At 42.8% G+C, this 25,490-nt stretch overlaps 1 protein-coding gene across 2 annotated transcripts in view; it reads left to right on the plus strand.

Annotated features, from left to right (window-relative positions):
* The first annotated feature begins 5,809 nt into the window (after positions 1-5,809).
* RREB1 (ras responsive element binding protein 1) overlaps positions 5,810-25,490 on the plus strand; it is a 65,588-nt gene continuing 45,907 nt past the window's right edge. Inside the window, exons 1-4 of one of the 2 annotated variants that reach the window (XM_074146164.1) lie at positions 5,810-5,921; positions 7,267-7,469; positions 12,053-12,142; positions 13,486-13,649. In XM_074146164.1, the coding sequence (XP_074002265.1) occupies positions 7,356-7,469; positions 12,053-12,142; positions 13,486-13,649 (368 nt within the window). In that variant the 5' untranslated portion in view covers positions 5,810-5,921; positions 7,267-7,355. Of the gene's footprint in view, positions 5,922-7,266; positions 7,470-12,052; positions 12,143-13,485; positions 13,650-25,490 lie in introns of those variants that run through there. The other variant, XM_074146165.1, reaches the window with a different exon arrangement.

Consider the following 25,490-nt stretch of genomic DNA (forward strand, 5'->3'; position numbering starts at 1 on the left):
TTCTCCTTTCTAGCCTAGCAAGACCACAGGCTCCTCTGTGAGGGCTGTTCCCACAGCACACGCTTGCAAAAGAAGAAAACATGGGTGCCCTGTTCAAGTTAGCAAATGGAGTGCAGGGCCAAGAAGATAGTTATGAATGCATTTTATATTAAGGCTGCCTGGTGTCTCCGTGCATTGCCGTAAACCAGTTGGACCATATAGGTGAATTTCATCCAGGAAACCCCTGCTTTGCCAGTAAGGCATCTGAATCTGACTGTTACATTAGTGTAGCTTCCTTGTTTTCGGCGTATTACATCAATGTAATACCAGAGTATCACGGTGATTCAGAGTTGTCGTTTGCTTGAGGCATTAACTAAGTTCAAATTCTGGTATGCTTTACAGAGAGATGCTTTTGGTCATCTGAGCCAAAGTCCTGAGGACCATTAGTGGTCCATAAGTCATCAGAAGGTGACTTTTAAAACCTACATAAAAACTAAACACATATGCTTATCCCATCATGCACTCAAGGAAATAAAACACGAGAAGTAAATATGTCTGAATATTTAAAATTTAGCCTAACTGTTAGGTGTTGTAGCAACTGTATACAAAATAATCTGGAAATACGGGGATCATCTTGTTTTTGTTTGGTGCTTCTTTCCTTGCTCCGCCCCCATAAGAGAAGGTGGTCCCTAGCTCAGTTTTAAGGCCATGAGCATGTGCTTCACTTGTTTATTCTGTGTCTGAGTTCATCTGTCTGTGTACATGTTAGGTAAGAAAAGGCATATGGGTGTTGTGGATTTGTAGGGTTATTTTCGGAAGCAAAGTATTACGCCTGCTCTAACCCAGGTAAAACAATTGTATCGCTAATAGCTCAGAGAGCTCATAGCAGGGGGAGCAGTCTGTCATTTGGTGCTCAGAGAGTACCTTTCAAGAGATGTTGCTCCTTTTGGTTTTTGCCTTTTAGGGTTTGTTTTGATTTTGTTTTTCCTTAGCGGAAAACAGCAGTTACAGGTACAAGTTCAAAACCTTCAGGCTAACATTCTTAGTTTTTACCGAATGCTAACTGAAAGAACGAGCACCAGATACTCCCATGCCACTGTCTTTCTTTTTGTGCTTGTCTTCCTTTCCCTGAAGCCTGCTCTGTACTGGTGCTCCAGCAGTGGTGGCAGTGAGGTGACGCTATAATTCTGTACCGCTGGGGTGCCGAGTCAGCACCAACACTTCAGTAGCAAGGGCAGAGTCGGTATTAAAAAGGTCAGTCGGGAAAACTTTTTTTGTTTGGTTTTCCTTTGCCTTGAGGCAGCGCTTTGAATAGCATTAACCCTTTTTTCTTCCCACACGATGCCTTTTCACCTGCTTTCCTTCCTGCCAGCTCGGATGCAAAACTGCATTCAAAATGTAGTGCGGGTGATTGTACGCATCTCCTGGGGTGGGGGCAACCGTTTGTGCAGAGCAGTGTCACCATGTGCTCTGGCAGAAATAGCTGCTCCTCTGTGTAGAAGCTTAGTAGGAGACCACTGCATCAGAATCTGTTTGGAGCGCGGCGTAGCAATTCTTAGGTATTATAATCTCAAGGGTAAACGGTAAACTTTTGTTTATTCAAACATGATATCCCTCTTTGAAGTTCTGTTCTTGTCTAAATTTGTATACTAGAAGGTCTGGCCTTCATTTAAATGATCCTTGTGGTTTTTTCTACCACTTAGAAAAAAAGCAGTGGGAAAACCTTGAATAAGATAATAGCGTTGCTAAGTTGGAAATGATGAAGAAGGCTCAGGATTCCTGTTTGGGCCTCATGGGAAAAAGTGGTTTGAAATGCATGTGTGTGGGGGTGCACATTCCTAAAACTGTCATTTGTTTCCCCTGTTTCTCCTCCCTGCCGTGTTCTGCACTACGTACCACAGCATGTTTAATGAAACCAATAAAAGTATTTGGCTGAGAGTGTTAATCTTTCCCTGGCCCAATTAGTGCATGGCTTCTACTTTAACGTTAATGTGGATTTTTTTCGGAAGGCAGAACAATGAACAGCTTTGTGCTACACACCAGGTTTTTCCCCTGCTTGCCTGTATTGTGTGTTTCTTCCTATCTATTCCAAAGGGAGAGCTCATGTGCAAAGACAGCAGAGCAGTCTGGAGCAGAGACTTATACCAGCTCCCAGGGGCGACGTGCTGGTCAAGTGACTGTGACTCTAAAGACTCATCATTTCTTCTCCTTTCTTCTTCCTTCCCCTGTGGCCTCTGTTCTTCTTTTTGCTTCATCTGTGATGCTCTTCACCAGAAGGAGAAGCAGCTGTAACTGTTGAGAGTGGTCTTAAAACAAGAAAATTAAATACAAATACATACACATAAGCAAAGGGGGGAAGTAACTGTTGATGGGCACAGCTTTAACATACAGTGGAATCACACTTTATCCCAGAGGAGGAAATAGGTCTAGCAAGTGTCTTCCTGTACAGACTGAATGGGAAGCAACAAGCCTTTTTACTTTTTTTTTTTCAAGCTCTCTGCTTTCTCAGTGACTCTCCCATTAGCTGGTTATGTGGGGCATCAGGGGTGGGCCTCTGTCAGAAGCAGGAGCTAAAGGGCCCTCGGGTTTCTCTGTTGGATCAAAGTTGCCCCAGTTCCATGGTTTCAGCAGCATCATCAAGTGAAGGGGACACATTCCCACAGAAGAGCCAAGTCTCTTGGTGTGGTGGAGCAAAGAGAGCTGCTGCGTTGTCTTGTTTGGTTCCCCCCCGAACATATATGTGTGTTAGCGCTCTCACTCCGTCTCTTGCTCTCTGCTTTTCCTCCTTTTCACAGAGGATAACTGTGACACTGGGGGGTTTCTTCAAAGTAGAAGATGACTTGAATGCTTGTGACCACTTCCCTGTTTCCTAGAGGCTTTGGTCTGATATTGAATGCAACCTGAGGCTGCACTGTTTGCCAGCTTATTTCCTGTTTGTCCTCTTTCCTGGAGGTCTTTGTTTTCTTTTGGGGAGAGGGAGGAAGGAGCCTCCATCAGCACGACCTCCAAGCAGGGGCATTTGGTGTGAGCTGAGGCTTGCAGTCCTGAAGGCAGCATGGCATAGGGCATCCGTGCTGGTTGCCGTCTGTCTGATTCCCTGAGTTTCATAGGTGCTGTGGAAAAAACCCCACTTTCCCATCCTCAGTGATGCATTTATTTAAAGACAAAAAAAAAAAAAGGCAAAAAAAAAGCTGCAAGAGAAATCTCTCGATATGTTCCTGCCTAAAGGCGCTCTGCCATGGGTTTTCCCACAGGAAGGAGTGATTTGGCCCAGTATTCTTATTGTTTCTATATCCTATTGCAAAAAGAAAGTTATGCTTCTGAAATTGGTGTGTGCTGCTCATGCAGTTGTCTTTGTTTCAGTGGTGCATTTTTGCTTCATGCAAGAGAGTGGAAAATACATAGGTAAATAAAAGCATGCAACAATGATACCTATTTTTACAGAAATTAAGTTGTGATCTTTCAACTGCTTTCAAAATAGGAATTTTTTAATGTATGGAAAACGGCTTTAAAAACGGTATATGTGACTATACATCGTTGTTTGCGTTAGCAGGAAGATATTTAGATTCAGAAATAAAGTCACTGTTGGTTCATAGAAATTAGGGAAGGCTGTAATAGCACAATACATAGTTTTCCTCCTGAAAGAAGAACCGAGAGCAAGCTGGCGGGTTTTCTAAACCAGGAGATAGGTTTGTTAATGTATGTACGTATGCCTGCCTCTTCTCTTTGTGATGAACATTTCTCATTTTCTGAAGTTCCTAAAGGCAGGAAATCTCACTCTAGTTCTCTGGGAAGTTCCTCAGCTATCTTAAAGTTACCTTGGCCAACACGGGAGTCTTCAGAGTTACACAATAGATTGACTTTTTCCCAGATGAATCAGTGGTGACATTAATGTCCTAGGTATTGACTGAAAGAGGAATGAATGAATAGGCCTACTTTGGAAGGAAGAGTTGTTTTGTTTGCTTGGGTTTTTTTAAGGACTAAAGCACTTATTTGCATTGTTTTAACAGAAATCCCTCCAAATAATTTAAACTGGTCCTTATTTTTGGTGGTACTAAGCAGATACAGCAAGCAACTTAGAAGATTTAGGCTAGTCTCAAAAATAACTCTAGTGCTTATTCAAAATTAAGTCAGCTACCACATAAGTGGTTAAAAAAAGAAAGGGGAGGGGGGGAGGAAACAAAAAAGAAAAAAAAAAGATTGTTTTGCTTTTGAGACAGACCTTTTTTAAAAACAAACAAAATAACTGCAAAGTTGTAACAGTTAAGGACAAACAAAATAAACAAATAAACAACTCCCATAATCACTGGGGAAAATATGGAAGGATGGGTGCTTGGCCTCACCTGTGTCGCAGGGACCACTAGTGTTTTCTTAGCAGAAAAGTACAAAAATTACTAGGGAAGAGTTACCTTGAGTTGTTCAGGGTAGCATAAAAATAGTCTTTTAATCTGTTTTTGAAGATGCAAATTGAAAACAGTATTTGTTAAGAAGTTGTTATCCAGAGCCTTAGACACGGGATTTCGTCGGGTCCTAGGTTTTGTCTCTAGACTGCGCTGTCTCTCTATGTCACATCATCTGTGTGCTGCTCCTAAGAGGGTTGATGGATAAATGTAGGAAGCTTGAGTCTGCTGCGTTGTCTGGCACTGAGCGAAATGAGGAACTGCTTGACACGAGCTGGGCCCTTTTCTCATTGTCTGCCTTTTCTTGTGCGCTCTAAAACGTCAGTAGTTGGGATAACGTAGTCATTTATTGTTTGCAAATGCTGTTCAAACAGCATTTGAAGATGTGTTACGTGACTGATTTGCATGTCATCCTTGAGAATATTGGTTTTTTTAGAAGGAAGAAAACCTGTTGAGTTAACCACAGTTTGAGGCCCATGGTTTCTGCTTTCTGAAAAAAGGAAAACCTGTGTGAAGTTTGCTGGGTGCGATTTGTAAATCCGAGATGATGAAATGTCCACAGTGTTTGTTTCCATAATGAAATAAATATTTTGCTTGTAAGGTTAGAAAGGTGTATTTCTCTATTAAAAATGTGTTGGTAGTTTTCCGTGTTATAAATAACCTTTTCCAGACGGTATTGCCATGGGTGCCGCAGGCAGAGAACTCCTTTCTTTCTCATGCATCAGTCATTGCCTGTCACCTCTAAAAATGGTGTTTAACTGCCCTGTCATTCTCCAGCCAGAACAGGCATCCTTCCTGAAACCCCAACGATAGCAATGATAAGTTTGTGGTTTCAGAAAGGGGTGTGGAGAAGTTCTGTCGGTACATATGATGGTTGCTCATGTCTTCAACTCCTCTGGAAACCTTGGGCAGTGGGTGTGTGGAATGTGCCAAATGGTCCCAGAAACCTCAGCAGTCATTTCACTATTGCTAGAAGGAAGAAAAAGGTCATGTATTGGAGTAAATGCTAATCCTCCAAGAAGAGAAGGGGGGAGGAGTGTGTGTATGAAACTGAATCACTTAAATTCTCTAGCTGCAGAATATTCTTCCAGCTTCTTAGCCAAATGTCACAACTGTCAGTGATAGGCTAGCTTGCTCTCTCCTTCTCTCCCTCCTCCATTTTTTCTGGCTGAATACCGGGGACCAAACCAGTAAGGGTTTCCTCTCTTTGTTTGCCTGGCGGAGGCAACAGCATCTCCCAGCCCGGTGCCCAGCCACTCGTGGGAGCGGGTGCTTGGCTGTACTGGCAGTTTACATGCTTCTGTCATCAGACCCATGTACCAGTCAGCAGAACCCTCAAACTAAAGGGCTGTAGTTTTATTTTGCTCAAATGGCTTCCAGAAAAACTTAACTCCCTTTCTTTTTCCCTTCTCCCTCACGTAGTGCTAGAGGGTGCTGCTGAAGAAGAGGCCGAAGAGCCAGACGCTACTATACATACTACACTAAGTGAGGAGACCAGCAATCAAGACGAGAGCCACAGTCAATCAGGGGATAAAAATGAAGGTAACTGGTTTGACTAGCTCGGTGTGACTCTGTAAATCAGGACATTGATTAAGGCCTGTAGAAACATTTCTTACCCATCCATACCCATTATCTGTGTGAAGAGTGTAAGATACATTGAGCAGAAGCACTGGTGCATACATTTCTTTCCCCATCCCTAACCTTTATCTGTCTGTACAGTGTAAAATAGGTTGAGCACAAGCATGGGCACATAAATACTCAACTACCACTGCAGGTTTCCAAACTAAGATTTTCTTGGCTCCCAGTAACTTGGCACCACATTACTTAGTCTCAAAAAAACACCTGTTTATAATGCTCAAACTTATCTTCCAAAGACTTTATTATGCAGAGATCAAATGTTCACAGGGAAACATGTTCCTCCTTGTTCACGCTCACATCCTCTTGTGTTACAGTGACTTTCTCCAAATGCATATTAAGATTCTGTGCTCCCCACCAGAGGTGACAGAGCAATAGACTTGCAGTGTGTTCCTGTTTGTTTGGGAGACTTCTTTTTGGGGAGTGTTTAATTTGAAAGCATTTTCCTTTTCAAAGTTGTAAAGAGGAAGGTGGAAGGCCTTACCTGTGATTTTTGACATGTCTGTGTGTTGAGAAACCAGAGGTAGGATTTAAGGTGTTTTTGGAATTTGGTATCTGAGACAGGAGCATCCCTGCTACATACAGAATGTGATGGAGAAGTATGAATCTTAACATCTTTAGCTGTGGCATTAGTCATTGATGTAACACATATGCTCCATGGAATAATGTGGCTTGGTAGACCAAAAAGAAAAAAAACTACATAGATGCCAGCTGTGGCAGTAAAGAGGCATTTGGGGTTGGATTTTTGGTTGGATTTTTGCTAATTTAGCTTATTCCATATACAGAGCTGGCTTAAGCTATGCTAGAAAGAGAAGCCAGTACCCTACACTGTGTTACTAATGCCTTAATTGTGCGGTTCTGCTCAAAACACGTGCTTGCTTGAATGATTGTGCTTGCCAGAGCGTGCATTCATCAGTACTGCTCTACTAGTTCATGGTGATCACAAGGTACCATGAATAATACCATTTTACAGCAGGAGAGTTTAAGGTAAATCACCCTATAAGCCCAATACTGAATTAAGGTTGAAAATGAAGATAAATGTGAATGTCCTATGAGAAGAAATGTACACCTTGTCCACTGCATTCCAATATGAGAAACTTTTCCTGTTACAAGAGCTCCAGTTATTATGGGCTGTTGCCTGTGCTCCATGATGATCCAGCTGAGTGTGATGCAAGTGTGATGAAAATACTGTGGCATTTTATTGTTTAGATGGCCTAGCAACTCCTATATGTGTTTTTGTTTTCAATTCCAGAGAAGCAGCTGGAAAGTTTAAACAGCTACAAGGTATCACCAAGTTCACCAAACAGTTTGGACGGAGCGGACTTGTCCTCCATTGACGCCATGATGTCAGCAGTGATGAATGTGGGGAAGATTGCTGAAAATGGCGGGAACTCTCAAAATGTCAAATCCCCCTCAAAGTCTCCTGCACCAAATCGGATTGGCAGGAGGAACCAGGTGTGTAAACCCAGATGCAGGGAGGGTGAAAGGGAGATAAGCAGCTGCGTGGGAAGTGATAAGACATAATTATGTTTCTTTGATAGTTTGGCTTTTTTTCCCTCAGCGGGTATTTCTTGCTTCTGCCATTGCTTTTCCGTGTATGTTTTCTGGTGGCCCTCCAGAACATAATTTTAGAAAACTGGGAGTTGAAGGGGTCCTCTTGCTTGTAAAATGTAAAACATTTGAGCATGAGCTCTGATGTTATGCAATGGTGAGCTGCTCTCGCAGATGCCATTACCAGTGGCAAAGCCACCAAGAATTGCCACTTCTTCCCTACTGCATCCTTTCTGCAGGCTCTTGAGTTTGCATAATCTGTTGGGGCACAAGTTAATTTCATGAAACTTGGCGAAAAGAAAGATCTTAGAGAGGAGCAAGAGCAGTGTGGCAGAGGGCTTGGCTCGGCCATCATGTAGGACCCCTCATGGGGTGTGCAGCTGTCCCGGGGAAAGATTCAGGTAATTTAAGGTTACAGGTGGTGCTAGAATGAAGCATCCATGAGGATGCTCAGTTCACAGGTGTGTAGTGTAAGGTCCCCTTATTTCATTGTTAATAAAACTATGGAGAGCTATTTTTTTTTTTACAAATCTTGCAGAGCAAATTCATACAGCTTTTATGAGTTTTTTTCCATTTACCAGTTGATGGCACCGCTTGATAGAAATATCGACCTAAACAAGTGAAAAGAGAGAGTCCTGTCAGTTAAAGCTGCGAATATTTGTATCCGTGTTTTTCTCCTGCTGGGCCAAGGCCTACCAATGAAGGTGCTGCAGAACAGCAAGAAATCCCCCAAATCCCTGTGTCCATTTGACTTTAGAGCTTGTAGTGAAGCATGGAGAATTTGTAAGTGAATCAGGATGTAACAGGGACCAGAAAGGTTGAGAGGCATGTCTCATGTGATGTTCCTATAGTTGTTTATTAATAGCTTGCCGACTAGCTGCCCAGTTGACAGACTTATGACTTGTCTTGGATTTTTTTTCTTGAAAGGAGTTAGAAGCCATTAACTGTAAATGAACATTCTTAAATGAAGAGTCTGGACACTATACTGGCAACAGTGTTTGTGGGATCGTATCATGTAGCACCTGGCTTTAAGGTTTATTTGCAGTATTCCCACTTAGGGGCTGCCCTGGTTCCTTGATTTCATCATGTGAAGTAAGGGACTGGAGTTCAGACTAGTCTCAGTGGCAGTGCTATTACACAGCTGTCCGGCGGTACACCATGTGGTTTGGCTTCAGGGAAGTTTATTAGCGTTAGTGACCTTTATTCCACCTGATATTTCGATGGGCATCGAATCAAAGGAAGCTCGAGAGTAAATGTGACAGGATTAAGAAGGATTCTTACAGCATAAAAATAAACAAATACATTGAAAACATAGTAAATAGCCTGTTTGTTTTTAGGCTGAAAGATCGTTATCGCCAGAGGAGCAAATGGCTACATTAGTGAGAAAATAGAAGTGAGATGTGAAATATTAAGTGGCTATCAATCTAGTTAGCAGCCTCTAATACAGCAAATTTCCACTTCCAGCATAGCAGAATGAAAGCATGGAATTGTTTCAGTGTGTAGCAGCGCACAGATCTCAGATTCTGGTCAGAATGTGCCCGTTATTATAATTTCAAGGATAATAACAGTTAGCTAGTTTTCTGGGTCTGACTGTTGTTTCCCATGAGTTGGCAGCAAAACCTTTTGCCATGGACCTTTGTCCCAAAGTCTATGGTTCTCTTCATAATGCTGACTTTATCTTGGCTCTAGTCTACCCATAGTCTAATAAACATGTTCTCACATCAAGCAGCATCCATTTTAACTTCTCAGTTGCTTTGCTCTTGGAGAAAATAAAAAAGTGTGACAAAGGTGTTTCTTGAGCTGGAGGAAAACAAATAGACCTAATGCACAACTCGAAGAGCATTTGCCATCAGTTGAATGCAGAGCAGTGGTGCCAGGTTGACTTACTAAAGGGAGAGTAGCTAACAAATTAGCTGCTGCTTTTATCTTTCAGTTCAGGAAGTGTGTTTTCACCGACCTGGCTCCAGCGGGGTAGCTGAGTGCTATGTTTTAAATTTGTGAGTGGGAGTGCTTTGGTAGTAGGGATGCTAATGTTTTTTGGTCTGGATTGGGTCAGTCAACAGCATTCCTGTTGTAGCTACCCTGGATTTGCTTGAGCTGTGTTATGGTATTTGGCATGTACCGTGTGTGACCACTGGAGAAAGTTTGGGTTTTAGTTAATAATAAACCCCAGATTCAATACTAATCAGCTCTGTCTGAGCTATAGTGTGTTTCTGATCTTTGCTTCAAGGTGAACCAGTAATTACTCTGTCTTCTGTTCAGTTTACTGATTCAAAGAGCAGGCAGTCTAGAAAGCAGGCTTTGAAACAATCAAGTGCATCATGTAGAGCTGCAGCACTCTTGGGGGGGGGGGACACAAAAAAAAAAAGTAGTAGGTTGATAATTTCACAGAAATACCCTGGGGATTAAACACCATCTAAGTTGTCAGCACAGCTGCAGGGATTTTCCTCATGGCCCACTGTGTTTGTTCTCTGTCCTGAGCCAACTTTAACAGGGTTGCAGTATAATTGGAGCTGAACATTACTCCACAGACAGGTTGCATATAGTAAAATTAAAGTTGTATAAGCAGGATGGAATGCGTGTATATGATTGTATGTTTGTTTATAGAAAGAGGAGGCGCTGGGATAGCTCGTTTTTATTTTCTTGGGGTATTCAGACTTCAAATGGCAGCCTTTCTTGCTTGCTTTCTAGTGTTTTGTGAGTAACAGTACGTTAGGCCTTGGCCCGTGTGCATGGCCTACAGTGACTGGCTTTAGGATAGACAGCCCTGAAATACAGTTAGAAAAAGATGTACAAGACAAACAGTAGGGAGGAGTGGAAGAACCTAATCCTTGTAGTCCTGATACTTTTAGAAGTGAGGTCGCAAGCTTTGTTTACTTCAGGCAAAATAGGAAAGTAGCTTTTCATTCAAATCCACAGGTTTCTGAAGTTAATAGAAAATTATCATGGCCCTATTTTTGAAAAGACAATATTCAATTTTTAGTAGGGGGCTCTCCGGAATGGTTCCCCAAATCATGTGGGAGGGGATATTGCTTTTCTGAGACTTTAAAAAAAACTTCTTTCAACACTGTGTCAGCACCTTTCCTCCTAACATGCCAGGTGATTTGTCACAGAGGCTTGGGTTAGTCATTCTCGGTGTTCTACACAAATGTTTTTATTTGACAATCTGGAAATGTTTGCTTCCAAGTTGATGACTTTCGGGACAGCGATGGGGCAGAAGAGCTGTGTGGGGAGAGGAAATGCAGAGATACACTCATCAGCTCCCTCCCAACTAAAGACCTACTGAGGGTGGGCTTTCTTTTTTGCTTGTTTTCATGATTTTACTCATGATACTTAAAATAGCCAGCAAAGAAGTTCAGTAGAACATGTCCTTTTGGCATAAATATTATACTTTCCCATCAGTCATGCAGAGATGGTTTTTGTACTCTCTTGTCTTCAGAAGTGTGGGTAACAGGCGGTGGATCAATCTAGCTGGTAAAGATTTGCATCATTCTACAGAAAAATGAGGTTTAATTTTCAGTGCCAGACCGTCTTCCTTTTAATATACAGGTGTTGGTGCAGAAGCCACACCTGGGCTTCTTAGTGAGGTGGTGTGAAAATACTGTTTATGTCATGCAGCAGCCATCCTTGCGGACAATTCAGGCAAACGCCTTTGGTTTCTGTGAGAGTGGCATTTCATCCTTGGCCGAAAGAGTGGCGGCTTTGCTTGGTTTCTCAAGGGCATACTTAAATCAGGCTGAGCTCTCTGGTTGGCCTCATTATTTGTACTCATGGTTTGACCATGGTTACTCCTGATTCTCACCTGGGTGGAGAATAACTGGGTTCATAATGTGTTCTTTTTGAGTCACGTACACTCTTGCATTGTCACCTCTTTCTCGCTATGATCTCATCAGATCTTTCAGGCTTCAGAAGGGTTGGGCATAGCCGGTGTGCCTGGATGAGATGCTTCCAGGAGAAACACAGGATGCTAAGGGAAATGGTGTTGGTGATTCAGTAAATGCTGCTCTTCCTTCTGAGTCAGCCATGGAGCAGAACATACAGCCACTAGAAAAGGGCACCGAGCTAGTGCCTTTCCATAGAGATGGGGTGGAAAACCTGAAGTCCTGATGACTTGTGATTATTAAAGATCTTTTGGGAAGATAGTGGCGTTTGTCCACATATTCTGGCGGTTTTCCAATAATTACTTTCTGCTCACCTAAATTTCTTTTGGCAGTTTGAGCTAGTCACAGTAATTGCCTTCACTTCCTGTCCTAAACTGCTGCTGCTGAGTATCCGTGTGCTGTTAAAACAGCTGCTGTGCTTGGGTAGTTGAAATGGCTCCTCTTTATAAGTTCAGAAGTTTCTGAAACTTCCCTGAGGTATCTCTCAGGGTGATAAATTTTGTACTTAGGATGGATTATATTTTTTCCATCGCCAGCAGAAACAGCTTTCAAGTTCTTTTATACTGGTATTCCTTCTGATTTTGTTTTGTTTTGTTTTGTTCACAGGAAACAAAAGAAGAGAAGTCTTCCTATACCTGTCCTCTGTGTGAAAAGATTTGCACTACACAACACCAGCTAACTATGCACATTCGTCAGGTAGGCAGAGTACCTGCTCTTGATGAGTCTCTGGTTTGCCTGTGTCTGGTTTGCGATGGTGAAAAACATTTCCATGTGCAAACCAGAAATGCTTCATTATAACTTTACTCAATTGTTTTGCTTTTATTTTAGCCTTCCCCTTGTATATTCTTTTTAAAAAGAAACCCACAAACCCAACCCTGAGGTGGGTAATTTTCCTCCCTTCCTTCCCCAACACTCCCCCTGTCCCCCTCCCTGCAGTGGCTCAAACAAGGATGTATGTCCTGTTCTGCATAGCTTAAGGTATCCCCAGGATCCAGAAAACCACTTCCATCATGAGGCATAAGTCCTGTTTTCTTATCCTGTTTGAGTACAGATCCCTTTACCAGTCATGCAAATTAAGAAGCAGGAAGACACAATTTTTAAACCCTCTCAGTGTAGAAAAGCCTCTCAGTCCTTCACAGGATATAGTAGTTTTGGGAGGCAGAATTAAAAATACACTTTTTTAATGGATGGTGCATTTTTTTTTTTGTCAGCTGCAGGCCTCTTCTTGCTCCTCTTGAAATACATGCATACTTTATAAGGAGGTTTATTCTTTTCTATGTCAGAAGGTTCAGCTTTGGATGCTAAGGTTGTGGTTCACCACTGTGAGTCCACTGGATACTTACTACTTCAGTTTTCCCTCCTGTATTGTAACTGGAACTTTTTTTTTTTTCTTAATCTCCTGGGTTGTTTGGGGGTTTTTTTTGGTGTGTGAAGAAATCTTCAAGTCTCTGAATGCAAGTAAGAAAGAGTGGTACATATAGCACAGTAGATAGTGGCCACATTTTGGCCCTGTTATGCCTTCTTATGGCCATAGAAGTCTTCCTGTATACTCAGAAGCAGTTTACTTCTGTTTTCTTACTATGCAGTCAGTTTGAAATGAAAGTCTTTAAAGAATATTTGTTTTTCTTCTGCCATAAAGTTTGTAATTACGTACTTTTTCTGTTTTCCCCCTTAACCACTCACCCAACCCCAAACCACTGCACAGCTTAAGGTATCTCAGGGTGCCCTTTGTCTGATGGATTGTTGCTGGATCCCTTTCTGTCCCTTTCTGCTGCACACCCAGCAGAAATACTGTGTGTGACAGACTTTGCAGGCTGTATGAAACTTGTGCTGGTGCATTAAGGAGTTAAAAATGAAGGGTGGGGGTGGAGTTGGGGGGGAGGGCTAGGGAGGAGAGGTATACACGGGGCACACCTTAATATAAGGTGGTGTGCCGAGTGCTCTTTAAAGCTGCTTTTAAGATGTTTATAGTTCTCACTAATATTTTACTGGCACTTCAGAAGGGTCACTCAATGAAAAAAAATCATTGCTTTCTCTAGCATAACACTGACACTGGAGGGACAGACCATTCCTGCAGCATCTGTGGAAAGTCTCTGAGCTCAGCGAGCTCCCTTGATCGCCACATGCTGGTGCACTCAGGTGAAAGGCCTTATAAATGTTCAGTATGTGGACAGTCCTTCACCACCAATGGAAACATGCACAGGTGAGTGCTGATCGTGACCCAGGAGTTTGGAGAGGATTACAGGATAGGGGGCTGTTTTGTTTCCTTGGAAGGACTTGCAGGCTGACTAAAGACACTGACTTGGGCAGAAAATGTGGACTGTGATATACAAGAATTGCATGACACACTACAACCACTAAGATGCTTAAGTTGTGGAAGTCAGAATTCAGAAGGGTCTTCTAGCTCTCTTCACATATTATCAAGAGTTGTTAGGGATATCCAGAAGTATTGGGTTTTTGTTGTTGTTGTTATTTATTTATTTGTTACTATTATCATTATTATTATTTTGACAAATGGGATGCATTTTTCTCAGAGGACAAAAATACATAGCCAAGTTGTATAGGAGCTTTTAATTTGTAGCTTCAGAGTCGTGGATACGTATGGTTGTATTGGAACATCTGTGGTCGTGTTGTGTGTTACGTAGTTAGGTATCCAAGTGCCATCATGAAGATGCCTCTTCAGAATAATTGATCTTGTTTTTAAATATATACATCAGTACTTGCTTGTACTGTAGGCAACTTACTGCACTATAGATCTGGGAAATTCTCTGTAATCCAAGTAGCCAAATGTATTTTATGTAGTTTCCTTTGTAGGAATGTAGCAGTATGTACAGTTGTCAAACGGGGAAACAAAATGTTAAATCACATGGATGTTCCTTCCCCTCTCTCATGCCCCGATTCAGTATTCATTTATTTGCATGGGTGGAACACCTCAGAGCTGATTAAGACTTTGTGAATTCCCACATAGCTTTAGTCCCCATATCAAAGAGTTTACAACCTACAAAGAAACTGCAAGACAGGTGGGGGAAAGGAATATAGCTTATAAGCAAAACGACAAGATGTTGGTTACAGACTGGTTCTGTGTGGGAGGGAAGAACTCTTGTTTCCTTGATTCTTACCAGTCATTTTCCAAGCAGTGTGCTATAGGTGGAATGAAAGGGGTGATTTCAGTGACAATAGGAAAGATAACGAAATGCCGCACAAAGGAAGCAATAGCTGCTTGCAGCTTTGCCTTTTCTGTATCATAGTGTCCGGGTTAAACAGTTATGCGCAGGCAGAGGAGAAACAGGAGGGAATGCAGTTTTGCAATTGCATATTTATTTAACCTATACTTGATGGGAACTGGGGAGAGTTGGAGAGAGAGACATAAAATGAGAAGGGAAAGACACAAAGACGTCCAGAGGAGATACTGGCCTTGGGCATTGAATAAATCACACGTCTGACTCATCTGAACAGAGGTGTTGCAAGCCACATGTTTGCCAGACTGGGTCATTACTCTGTCTGCTGTGAGGAAAGCAGGGCAGCTGCTGAGTTGCAGCTGATGCCACTCTCAGCATCCAAGGGTGAATTCCAATGCTGGGACTCTGGGGTGGTCAGACACTTGTGTCCGGGTCCTCAGCTCAGGCTGCTTGCTGAAGGACTGCTTGCAGGGTTGGTTTGTCCTTTTGCTCACTCTGCATCACCTTGTCCTCTCTCAGAAGCAGGAAAGGGAGACTTCCCCTGAGACTTGACTCCAGGCCTATCAGATGTTGATGTAGTCACCTTTGCTTATGCGGGTTTCCTGTATAGCAACTCTTACTGCACTTTAGTAGCAAGTTTTTTAGAACTGCCAGGTTCAGTGACTTACCCAAAAGAAATAAGTACAGATCAGAACCTTCTGATGAGAAGATTGTTTGGCTTTAAATTTTTCTCTTAATGATGTTGCTTGAAGTTATCAGGCTGGAGTGCTGTATTTACTGACTGCACTAAGAAGGACCTAAGTTCATGCAAGGAAAATCTTCCTTTTGAAAGTTCTTTCCATCTGACAGGTTCCTGTCTGCTCTGTAGAACTCCTTCTTGTGTAGGCCCGCAGCACCGCAGCTTGGTGAGACACTGCAGAAACCTGTTACTGAGCTCAGTGGCACTGCAACAAGTGACCCCAGACCCATGAAAGGCAAGATCCTGAGCACACTGAAACAGGCTAGTTTTGCGAAAGGAGGGTTGTGGTTGGCAGGCCTGTGCTACTGAATTTTTGCAGTGAATAACCTTTCTTGTTGCTATAACAGACTATATTAGTGAATCCTGTTGCTGAAGTGGAAAGCATGAATGTGCAAGTAGGCAGATGAGGATAAATGCAAAGTGAAATGAAATTTGTTATCTGGTGCTATGACACGCTCACAAGACTTTCAATTTGCCCACTGGGTATCTCCTTCAGAAACAGGTATTTCTAGTCTAAGTTGGCGTGAAGTAAATTCTTTCATAGGCATCTCAAACTTAGCTGTAGCATCATGGCCAATGGCCTGCCAGTGCTGTGGCTGAATGCCTCTCACATCGCATTCAGAACTGCATCTGCTTCAGCACCCTGGAGCAAGGACCTGCTTGCCAGGTCCTGCCTTGTGTGTACCTCCTGCAGGCCTTGCTTGTGGTGGTGCCGTGTCTGTTCTTCGCGCCAGCTGGATGATCATACAAGTCCAGCTTTCTCTGCTTTTGCACACAGTTCCTTTATTGTTTGCTATTTTTGTGCCATGGTATCTAAGTACTGACAGATACATGCCCAAAACAGCAAAGAATTAAGATTTCTAACCTGATCCTGGTATAGTGGTGTCCCTGGAGCATTGCACAGTGTGGGACCAGAGAGAGAAGTTGTAGGCTTAGCAGAAATTGTGAATATGCTACTGAAGAATCAACATAGCTCGTGAAGGTCCTGCAGGAGCCTCCCCAAATATTACTGTACTTACACCAAATAAGCTCAGAGCGGGGGAGAGGAGTGAAGAAGTTAGTCTGCCAGTATCTGAACAGGGCGGGGGAAATGTGTAGGCACATACTACATAAATTATCTCTTCTGTTTCTTGCCCTCTGCCTTGTTCTGGCTCTTATTTAACTGACTGAACTATTTTTTAAATCCAGACTTTTAAAAGACCTTTTAGGGGAAAAAGTCCAATGAAGTGGTTTGGTCAAGGGAAATATTGTGCCATAAGAGTGCTTATTACTGTTCCAGCAGAGGATGAAATTTCTTATCCATTTTTCCACCTCATAGCAGCCAGGTCGTTAGACATTCAGCTGAGCAGAGGAGGGAAGGACTTTTGGTTGCATTTTTGAGTTAGAAAATATCAGTGTTGTTATGCTCTCAAGTGCCTGTCCTCTCCATAGAAAGTAATTTTTCTCATTATTTTTACTTCATTAAAGGAAGGGAGGAAAAAACCCTCCAGAGCTCTTATTTGTTGTTCTTTTGCATGTGGGCAAAACTTTTTTGCAATAGCCAGACCTTTTGTGAAGTAGGAACACTCTTTTCTGCTCATCTCTTCTCTGGGTAAGTCTGTCTGTATTGGGCTGTTGTGGTGTTGTCTTTACCTGTTAAATTGATGCTGCCCTTCCTGGCTCCCACAATACGTGCAACACTTCATTTGTAAATGAGTCATAGCCTCTCACATAAAGTCCAGTTTCTTTTTGTTGTGCTCCTTGGCTCCCTGTCAACAAGTCAAGTTGAATGGGCACAGCAGACAGGGGTGGAGGGGGAAGGTTCTCTTGGGCAGCACCATTCAGAAAAAGAGGTTAAAACCTGCTTCCTTTTCTGACCGGGGTGACTCTTGGCCAGAATTTTCAACAGAGAATTGTGAGCCCAGGGCATCTCACAGAACTCTCTTACAGCTGCCAGCCTGCTCAGGAATGGCCTGAGCCTCCTGTGGAAACAGTCACCATTGGAGAGAGCAAAGGTTTTTGGAGAGTGCTCAATGTCCAGTGAGAAAACCCGGTTTTCTCATTCATCTGAATGTGCTGCAAGCTAACTGCCTCCATATCTCTGCTGCTGCCACTGCTTAGGGAGGGTTGTTGCAATCTGGTATGATAACCGGGAGATCTACCAGTGTCTGGTATCAGGAACAGGAATTGCTCTGAAGGAGGAGAGCTGGAGACGATGCTCTCGCTCTGGAGTGTTTTAAAAAAATGGAGTGTTTTACAGAGATTTCTTTTTGACCAGTACTGGAAAGAGCAAGTCTTCTTGGAAATAGCAAGTCTTCTAGTATCAGGAACTGATTTGGAGGCTTGGGGGTTTGTTTTCTTGGGGCTTCATAGGAATTTGGAGGAAGGAGTTAGATCATAGTAATTTTGAGTTCAAAATTCATGTAACCGGAATGGCACTGCAATTATCAGTACATAAGTAAATCTGCAATTCAGGGTATGCTAATCCTCACACTTTCGTGCTAGAGGCACTGACACTATGGCCTTCTCTCAGTCACAGCAAATTAAAGTTGAATGTTCTCAGATCTCCAGCAGGAGCATAAACTAAATGGAAGGAGTGTGTGTATGTATAAAGAGTTTTCTGTAGCTCTGAAAGAGCTGGGGATTTCCAAAGCAGTGTCTCAAATCAATAGATTACAATCAGTAAAGGCTTTCTGAAGGCTTTCCATCTGCACTGTCATGGTAGCTCTCTAGGGAGTTTATCTACGAATAGTGCCTACTCTGAGGAGCCCTTTGGGGTCTAGACTCTGCCACCAAATACGAGGCTGCAAGCCTCTTATTCCATCTCCACCACTGCATCTCCCCGAAATGCAGACAGAGAAGTTGGGCTGCTGCTGCGGGCTTTAGTGGTGGTAGTGGTTTGTAAGCTTTAGCGAGGGACCTTGAGGTAGAGAGAAGACCTTGCTTGACTTACTGTGTTGCATTCCAGCAGAACATGGATCAGGCTTCAGGGGGAAGGGCGATGCCTCCACTTGCTCCAAAAGGGTTTCCTTTGGGGGTAGGAGACTTTGCCAACTACTTCTTTTCCGTTTCTATGACTGAGGATGGTCTGTGCCTATCACTTTAAAATCACATTTTCCTCCCTGCCAAAGACATGCTCTCCATGCAACTTGAAAATCTTAATAGGATATGAATGCCAGAAGGGAGGTGAGAAATTACCTTCCTACCAGTTTCCAGTGGGTAGCTATTAAAGGCTCTGTGGCAAGTCTGAAAAGAGTAAAGGGATAATATATGTATTTCGGCCACAACTTCCCCGGTTTGGTAAGCAGAGCCGCAGTGTCCATGGCTGATGTTCATCAGGCTGTCCATGTAAGTGTGGCAATGCAAACTCACTTGAAGTGTTTCATATGAAACCAAAACATCACAGGTATCTACCTTCTTCCTCTGCTTCCACTCCTTACTCCATACCTAGCAAAATTCTTCATAATGTTTTTATCTACATCCTACTTAGGTACTCATAGGCTGTTTATGCACCATCTCAGGAACAGGTCTCAAAGTTTAGGGATTTTTTTTTTGGCACATGCGAAACACCACATGCAACAACCACATGCAGAAGTCTTTGAAACTCAAATTGGAAGATCTGGATCGCAGAAGATATGCTTTGAAGCATGCTTACAAAGGGTCCTATCAAAGAAGGTATTTCTTCTTTTAATTAAGAAGGCACTTTCATTCTCAATCTTATTTTCAGTGCTAGATAATTTTCCCAAACTTCTCTTTTTAATGCGCTCTGGAGAGACAAACAGCTGCTTTTGCTATCAGGGTATGGTAGTATTCTGACGTTCAAATTACGTCTTTGGAAAACAACACTTTACGTGTATGTATATGTTGCTGAATGAGTTTTTTGAGAAAGATAGAAAACACACACGCTGGAGAATAACCTATGAATTTTGATGTTTTAGCTGGCCACCTTCACTGGCAAATGAAGAGCATACGCGTGGTGAAGATTGTAACATACTGGTTGGAAGATGAATGTTGGATCCTTATAAAGGCCAGAGATGCATATGCTTTAATGATTTCCCCACTCTCTTTAACATGGATCTGTGTTTCTTGGGCAGGCATGCGTACAGGACGCCTGTGACTTTGCAAATATCCAATAGGCAGAGTGTGTCCTCAAGATCTGGCTGAATCCATCCTCTCCTTGCATTCCACCTGTGAATTGCTCCTATGTTATTTATGGCATTGGCCCACTTCCCGTACGTGGTGTGTGCTTTGTAGGGTGCAGTGCAATAACAATGCCCAGCCCCTAAGTACAAATAGGATCTCTGCAGTCTAGCACATGCAGTCTGGCATTTGCTTAAGATGGCAGCTTTTGGAGGCAGAGCACAGCCAAATGTGATGATGAGCTTTTCTTACATTTTTTTTCCAGAAGAGGAGAGGAACTGCCTAATTACAACACGGTTTGGTTTCCGGTGGTTTGCAAAGATGACCAAGGTGAAATCTGGTGTTAAACGTTGGGTAGCTTTGAAAAACTGAACATACAAGATCTGGAAGCTAAAAACAAATAGCCAAGGAACTCACCATGCTGAAAATGATTGACACTTCACGCATGTGAAAAGGCCTTCTCTTATTGTCTTGCACAATAGAAATGTCTCTTTGGTCATCTCCTAAGGAGCTTTTATTTCAATGTAGTAATTGGTAGGCAGTGTTCTTAAATATGAAGAAGCAGGGTGCATTAGAGGCTTTCAAATCCATTCCTTATACTTGGGGGATGATTTAACCACTGTCAGCATGCTAGTGAAAGATGAGCTTCGGCAAATGCAAGTGCCCTAATTCTTGAGCAGGGATAACAAACACACTAATTTCTGCTTCTAGTGATTGATGACTGTAGTTGTAGGAGACAGGTGAGATGTGATAGCTGGTTTTGTTTTCTCTGCAATTAAAAAATGTTTCTTACATTTTCGCTAATACATTTTGTAAATAAGGATGGGGAAACAGGTGGAGAGAAGGTTTTTTTGTTCTCTCGCCTGTCAGCAGTTATATCCAGAGTAAATGTTTGGTATTCTGCTGGGATCCCTATGTTTTGAAGAAGATTAAAAAAGAAAGAAGGAAGGAAAAGGTCAGGGTTTTAAACAACAGTATCGCAATAAGAGTCTGGTTTTCTGTGTCTTCGATGAGAATTAGAAGACGACACTAAGTATTTTTAATGGTCCCAGGCAGAAACTTCCGTCTCTCTCACTGTTGCTGAGTAGATTGGTCATCTTTTGTAAAGACTTTATATAAACTTTCGTTTAATTCACGTGAGGCATAAACAGGGTACTCCAAAAAACCCTTCCTTGGATATCTTCAGCGGTAAGAGACTTTGAAGGAGCTCTTGTGCCACAGTACCTCTGTGAGCTGTTAGAGCCAAAAGGAGATGCCATGATTTCAGTCATGTTACACGCTGCTTGTAGCCTTGGACAGTATCCCCCTTCAGTTATCATTAAAGAACAGCAAAGGAAGTTAACACAAAAACACGAATGCCGAGTTCTGATTAGAATCAAGCGAAGCAAGGAAGTGCAGAGTTAAGATTTATACGCTGACCTTAATTAGCTCCATTGTTCTTGAGAACCGAAGCGTACACAATGAGGAACGTTGTACTTGCATCTCCAGAGCTCTTCAGTACCTAAACATAAGAAAGATTTCAGTGTGCTTATCAGTCCTAGATTTTCCGTGTTGCCTTTAAGTAATAGCTAAGTCTGATCTTGTGCTTTGTAAGGTTGTGGATTTTTGTGTTGTGGATTTTTATGTTTTGTTTTTCTGCAGGCAAACAAAGGGAACACGCTGCTCTCAGTAAGTTTAGGTTTCTGGTGTGGCTTGTGCCGAGGGGAAGGTGGTCTGACGTAGCAGAGAAATACCACCCGCCTCACGGGCAGTAACATAAATCTCCGTATAACAGAGTGTATTGAGCGTAGCTTAGTGCTGCTTTGTTACCCCTGTCACAGTTCAAATGAGCACAAGCCACTTGACAGATTAGACTCCAGTCGCAGAGCACATGGTAGCACAAGACCTTGATCTTTCCGCCTAAGTACCCTTTCAGGAACATCACCTCCTCTGAAGGTTTGGTGTTCTCAGGGATGTTACCTCCCCTTCTCACCTTGAAGAGCTACAAAATAAATACAAGCCTTAACTTAGGAAGCACTAGAAAATCCAGGTGATCTGTGTGGGGAGTTGAGGTGCTGTTAGTCCTTTGCCATAAGCCTGACATTAAGGTGATTCTTGCAGAGATGTTAGCTCTCAAGGTTAACAAGTAACATGTTGTTTTGTTGGCATTTTGGTTGGTGGTTCGTCTTCTAGCTTGTACTTGTACTTTGGTTGGATGATTCTGGGTAGAAAATGCTAGTGGTGAGAAAGTTTGCTGGGAGAGTTTGTATGTTAAGGTAATCTTTGCTCAGCCTGTTGTGTGTGCACGTCAGAAATACTTGCGTCGCTTCTCTAATGAGTGTGTGTTCACTCTCTTCCTCTTGTTGTCTGAAAAGACTTCTGGGCCAACTACCGATGAGAATGAGGAAAAAATCTATCTCAAACTGCATTTGTGGTTGCTGTCGTTCCACCTTTAATGTATGTCTTCCAGCTTTACCTTTTCTCTCCCCAGTATCTAACCTGCTCAACCTGTTCTAGTTCAGCATGCTGGAACCAGTAAACTGCAGGAGGTACCCCCTCTCAGGGTCAGCACGGTTTTTCCTCTTTCTTTTCTCCCCTTTTTTAAACATAGGCTACTTGATAGCAGCTGATTGTCAGCATTTGGGGAAACTAATCAAGCTGTAAAAAACAGTGAGGGGAATCTTGGTGTTTGTGTTTAGCCAGGGCCTTTCACTCATTTTTTTTGAGCCATGATGCTCACCTGCATGATGCACACAGCTTAGGCAAAGACACAGTCTTTAAAGTAGTAGTGCCATTATACAACTGGTAAATAGCACATAATATGCAAATGCTGCTTTCTTTTTCTTGAGGGCATCCATAGATATGCGGAGTTCTTCAGGCTGCTCTCTTAGCTGAAGTTTTCTAAACACTCTCAGGGTTTTTTAGGTAAATTCTCAGAGTCAGCTCTCCAGTGCTTCATGTGGAAAGATGTCTTGAAACAGAGGAGGCGTACAGCTTCTGTGTGGCTCATTTTTGACATCAAACCACCTCAATGTGTTGGTTTTCTTGACCGTTTCAAACTGAGGGTAAGGAGTATAAGGCAATCCGTATTGCTCATGGACTGCACCAAAATTAATTTCACTTGAGGGCAAAAGTTCCCAAACTCCTGTAAAATAGTACAAGTCATGCGGGGAATTCTGTTTCCAGCTACTGCACTTGAATAAACAGGCATGCAACAAGACATGAAACCTTTTCCTAGTGCTTCTCTGCTCGGCAGGGGAAAGCTGTGAGATCACTGCTGGTGAGGAAGGAGGACCACATGTTCAGGAACAGGAGAGGAAATGGGCTGAGCACGTGAAACCTCTTTTGCTAGGATGCGGTCTGCAGCGCTGGGAAAAGTTTGCACAACTTGTGTGTGCGCAGTGATAACCCCTTACTTCCTTGCCCCTCGAGTTACTTGGTGACTGCTGATACTGGGGTGATGTGGAGACCCTGGTTTAATGAAGATGTGCTTCTCTTATCTAGTGCAGCTTCCTTGCTTGCATGCATGTGTGTGTGTTTGTGCCAGGGGGAGGTATTCGGCTCCATCTGCGCAGTGTCCCCAGCATTGCTGTGACCATCTATTTTTTCCTCCTTGAGCTGTGTGACGCAGCAAGTTGTTCTGCACTGTGTGCCATCAGGATTGCTCAACAGTGGCGTGTGAGAGGGAGGCAACTGCATGAGGGCTTTGCTTGGTTCTAAGAAGTAGCTGGGGCTTATGTTTGCTTGGTTGGTAAAGGGGAGCAGTTTTTGGGAGGGGAGGGGGCAGGATGTACCTGGGACTTTTTCAATCATGGTTGCTCTTAAAGATAAAACTTTTCACCTTCTGTCCTTTCTCTAATTTTTTCTCTCTCTTTCTCTTCTTCTTTTTTCTGATGCTAAAATTTAAAACTGCTTTAATTGTTCTTACCATCTAATAATACTTCTTTAAACATGAAGTTTCCTAAAAAATCAACAATGAAGCCATTGACTAAAGTTATATGCTATGATAACTAGAGAACTTTCCTGAAAACCTCTAATTTCCAAAAAGATGGGAGAAAACAGTAGTTCAGAATGTCCCAGGCCAGGTTTTTGGAACATTTTAAAAAAATCTTATTCCTACTTAATTTTATTGTTGTTACTCCAAGCTTGAAGAACCACACAGGCCTCAGAGGGATCTTGTTTAATACTGTCCCTTATGAAAGAGTTTCTTACATCTTGGAAATCTTCTTGCAGTATTTGGCATTGTTCATTTAGGTCTGCTCTGAATTTAATGCAGACCGCGGGCAGGCAGTTTGGTGAAGTGATACTGGGAAGCTCACACTGCATTTTCTGCCTCTTCTGCCCTCCCTTACGCAAGGATTGATGCAAACTGCAAGTGAATGCTGTCTTTTGCTGTCCTTTGGGAAGCTTTGCTTAGGAAGCATGGTTTGAATCACTTCGTTGTCGCAGCATCATCAGGCAAATATTTGTCTCCTTTTTTTCCTTTGAGGTGTTCTGACAATGCTGCTGGTAGGGAACAGGAGTAACTTTGAGCCAAGCTTCTGAATGCAGTTGTATCAATCTCGGCCTGTTTGAACTTGCCGATTCTGTGTAGCAAGTAGTTGCTTAAATATCTGTGAATACAGCATAATTATTCAGAAATGGTATACCCCCCGCCCCTTTGGATTTGTAGATCAGTATCTTTCCTCGCACTCATGCTCACAACTTGCCTTTATTCACAGCAAAGCAAAATTTTGTTCTAGGTTAAAAATACAAAATCCTTTGTGTGCATGTGTGTGTATCGTATATCCTTAGGTATCATGTATTGGCAGCTGCATGGCACTGGTTAACTTTGCAGGCTGTCCTGGTAGCACTGAAAAGGGCTTTCTGATCTGTCCTTTGAACATAATCACAGGTGGTTTTGCAGCCTTAGCGCACCCAAGCTAGTCTTGGTGGATCTAAATAATAATGCTCATGTCATCCTGATGATGCTGTCTGCCGCCCTGCTGTAAGGCTATTTTTGCTTTGCCGGGAGAACCTCATTGTGCAGGGAGATAGACAGCACGGCAGCCCCCACTGAACTTGAGGGGATGCTTACGGCACGTCTGTGTGGCAAAGTGGGCTACAGCAATTCCCGGGGGGATGCCCAAGGGGGACTGCTACACCCACATGCCGCCACATGCTGCTGTGTGGGGGGGCTCGCCGGGACCGTGTTAGCCCTGATAGACAGAGCTAATAAGTGCTGGGGCCTCCATGAGGATAATGAGCCACTCCAGCAAGATTGCAGCGCCAGGGTGCCGTGGGGAGTGCTAGCTGGGGGATCTCCTGCTGCGCCTGGTTGCAGACATGTGGCTAAAATGAGTCAGTGCTTCCCAATCTGATCCTTCCCGGGACCCGTTCGCCCCACCCTGCTCTTTCATTGCATGCATTGCAATGGCTTTCTTACCAGCATAGCCATGGGATTCCTTGCTGTTCAGCTTTGTTTTGTTTATCCTATGCTAGTGTTCAACACTGGTTACCACTAGAATATTTGGTGGTACTTGAAATTTGTTTTGAGATTGCTCCGCAGTTGTAAGAGGACATTTACCAAATGGTTGGGTTTTAGGTATTTGAATGTCTCTTGACTTGTTGTGAAGTGTGCATGCGTGGCTGGGGGCTTTTTGGGTCATTTTGGGGTTTTTTTCAGGATACAAATACCAAACAACCCAAAAAGAGAAGACAAACAGAAACTGGTCCAAGTACAGATTGTGTCTGATTTGCAAAAATTACCTGCACCTTTCTGGTTCCTGTGATTACAACTGGCAAGGATTGAGTGGATTGCTCTCTTAAGTGGGTGATGTTGGTAATTAGCACTGGAAATACATTGTCAATACAGATTCTCTACATGTTTTAACAAACAAACAACTGACTAAACTCTTTAACCCAAGGGTATAATGTTACTGCACTTTTGACTTAAGTTCCAGTCATATTCACGAGACTTTTAAGGAGGAGGTTAGCAGCAGTATATTAAGTGACTGCTCCTAAAAATGCTGCTGCTTCACTTTCTGTT

This window comes from Numenius arquata, chromosome 4 (genome assembly GCF_964106895.1).
Source record: "Numenius arquata chromosome 4, bNumArq3.hap1.1, whole genome shotgun sequence".
Classification (NCBI taxonomy): Eukaryota; Metazoa; Chordata; class Aves; order Charadriiformes; family Scolopacidae; genus Numenius; species Numenius arquata.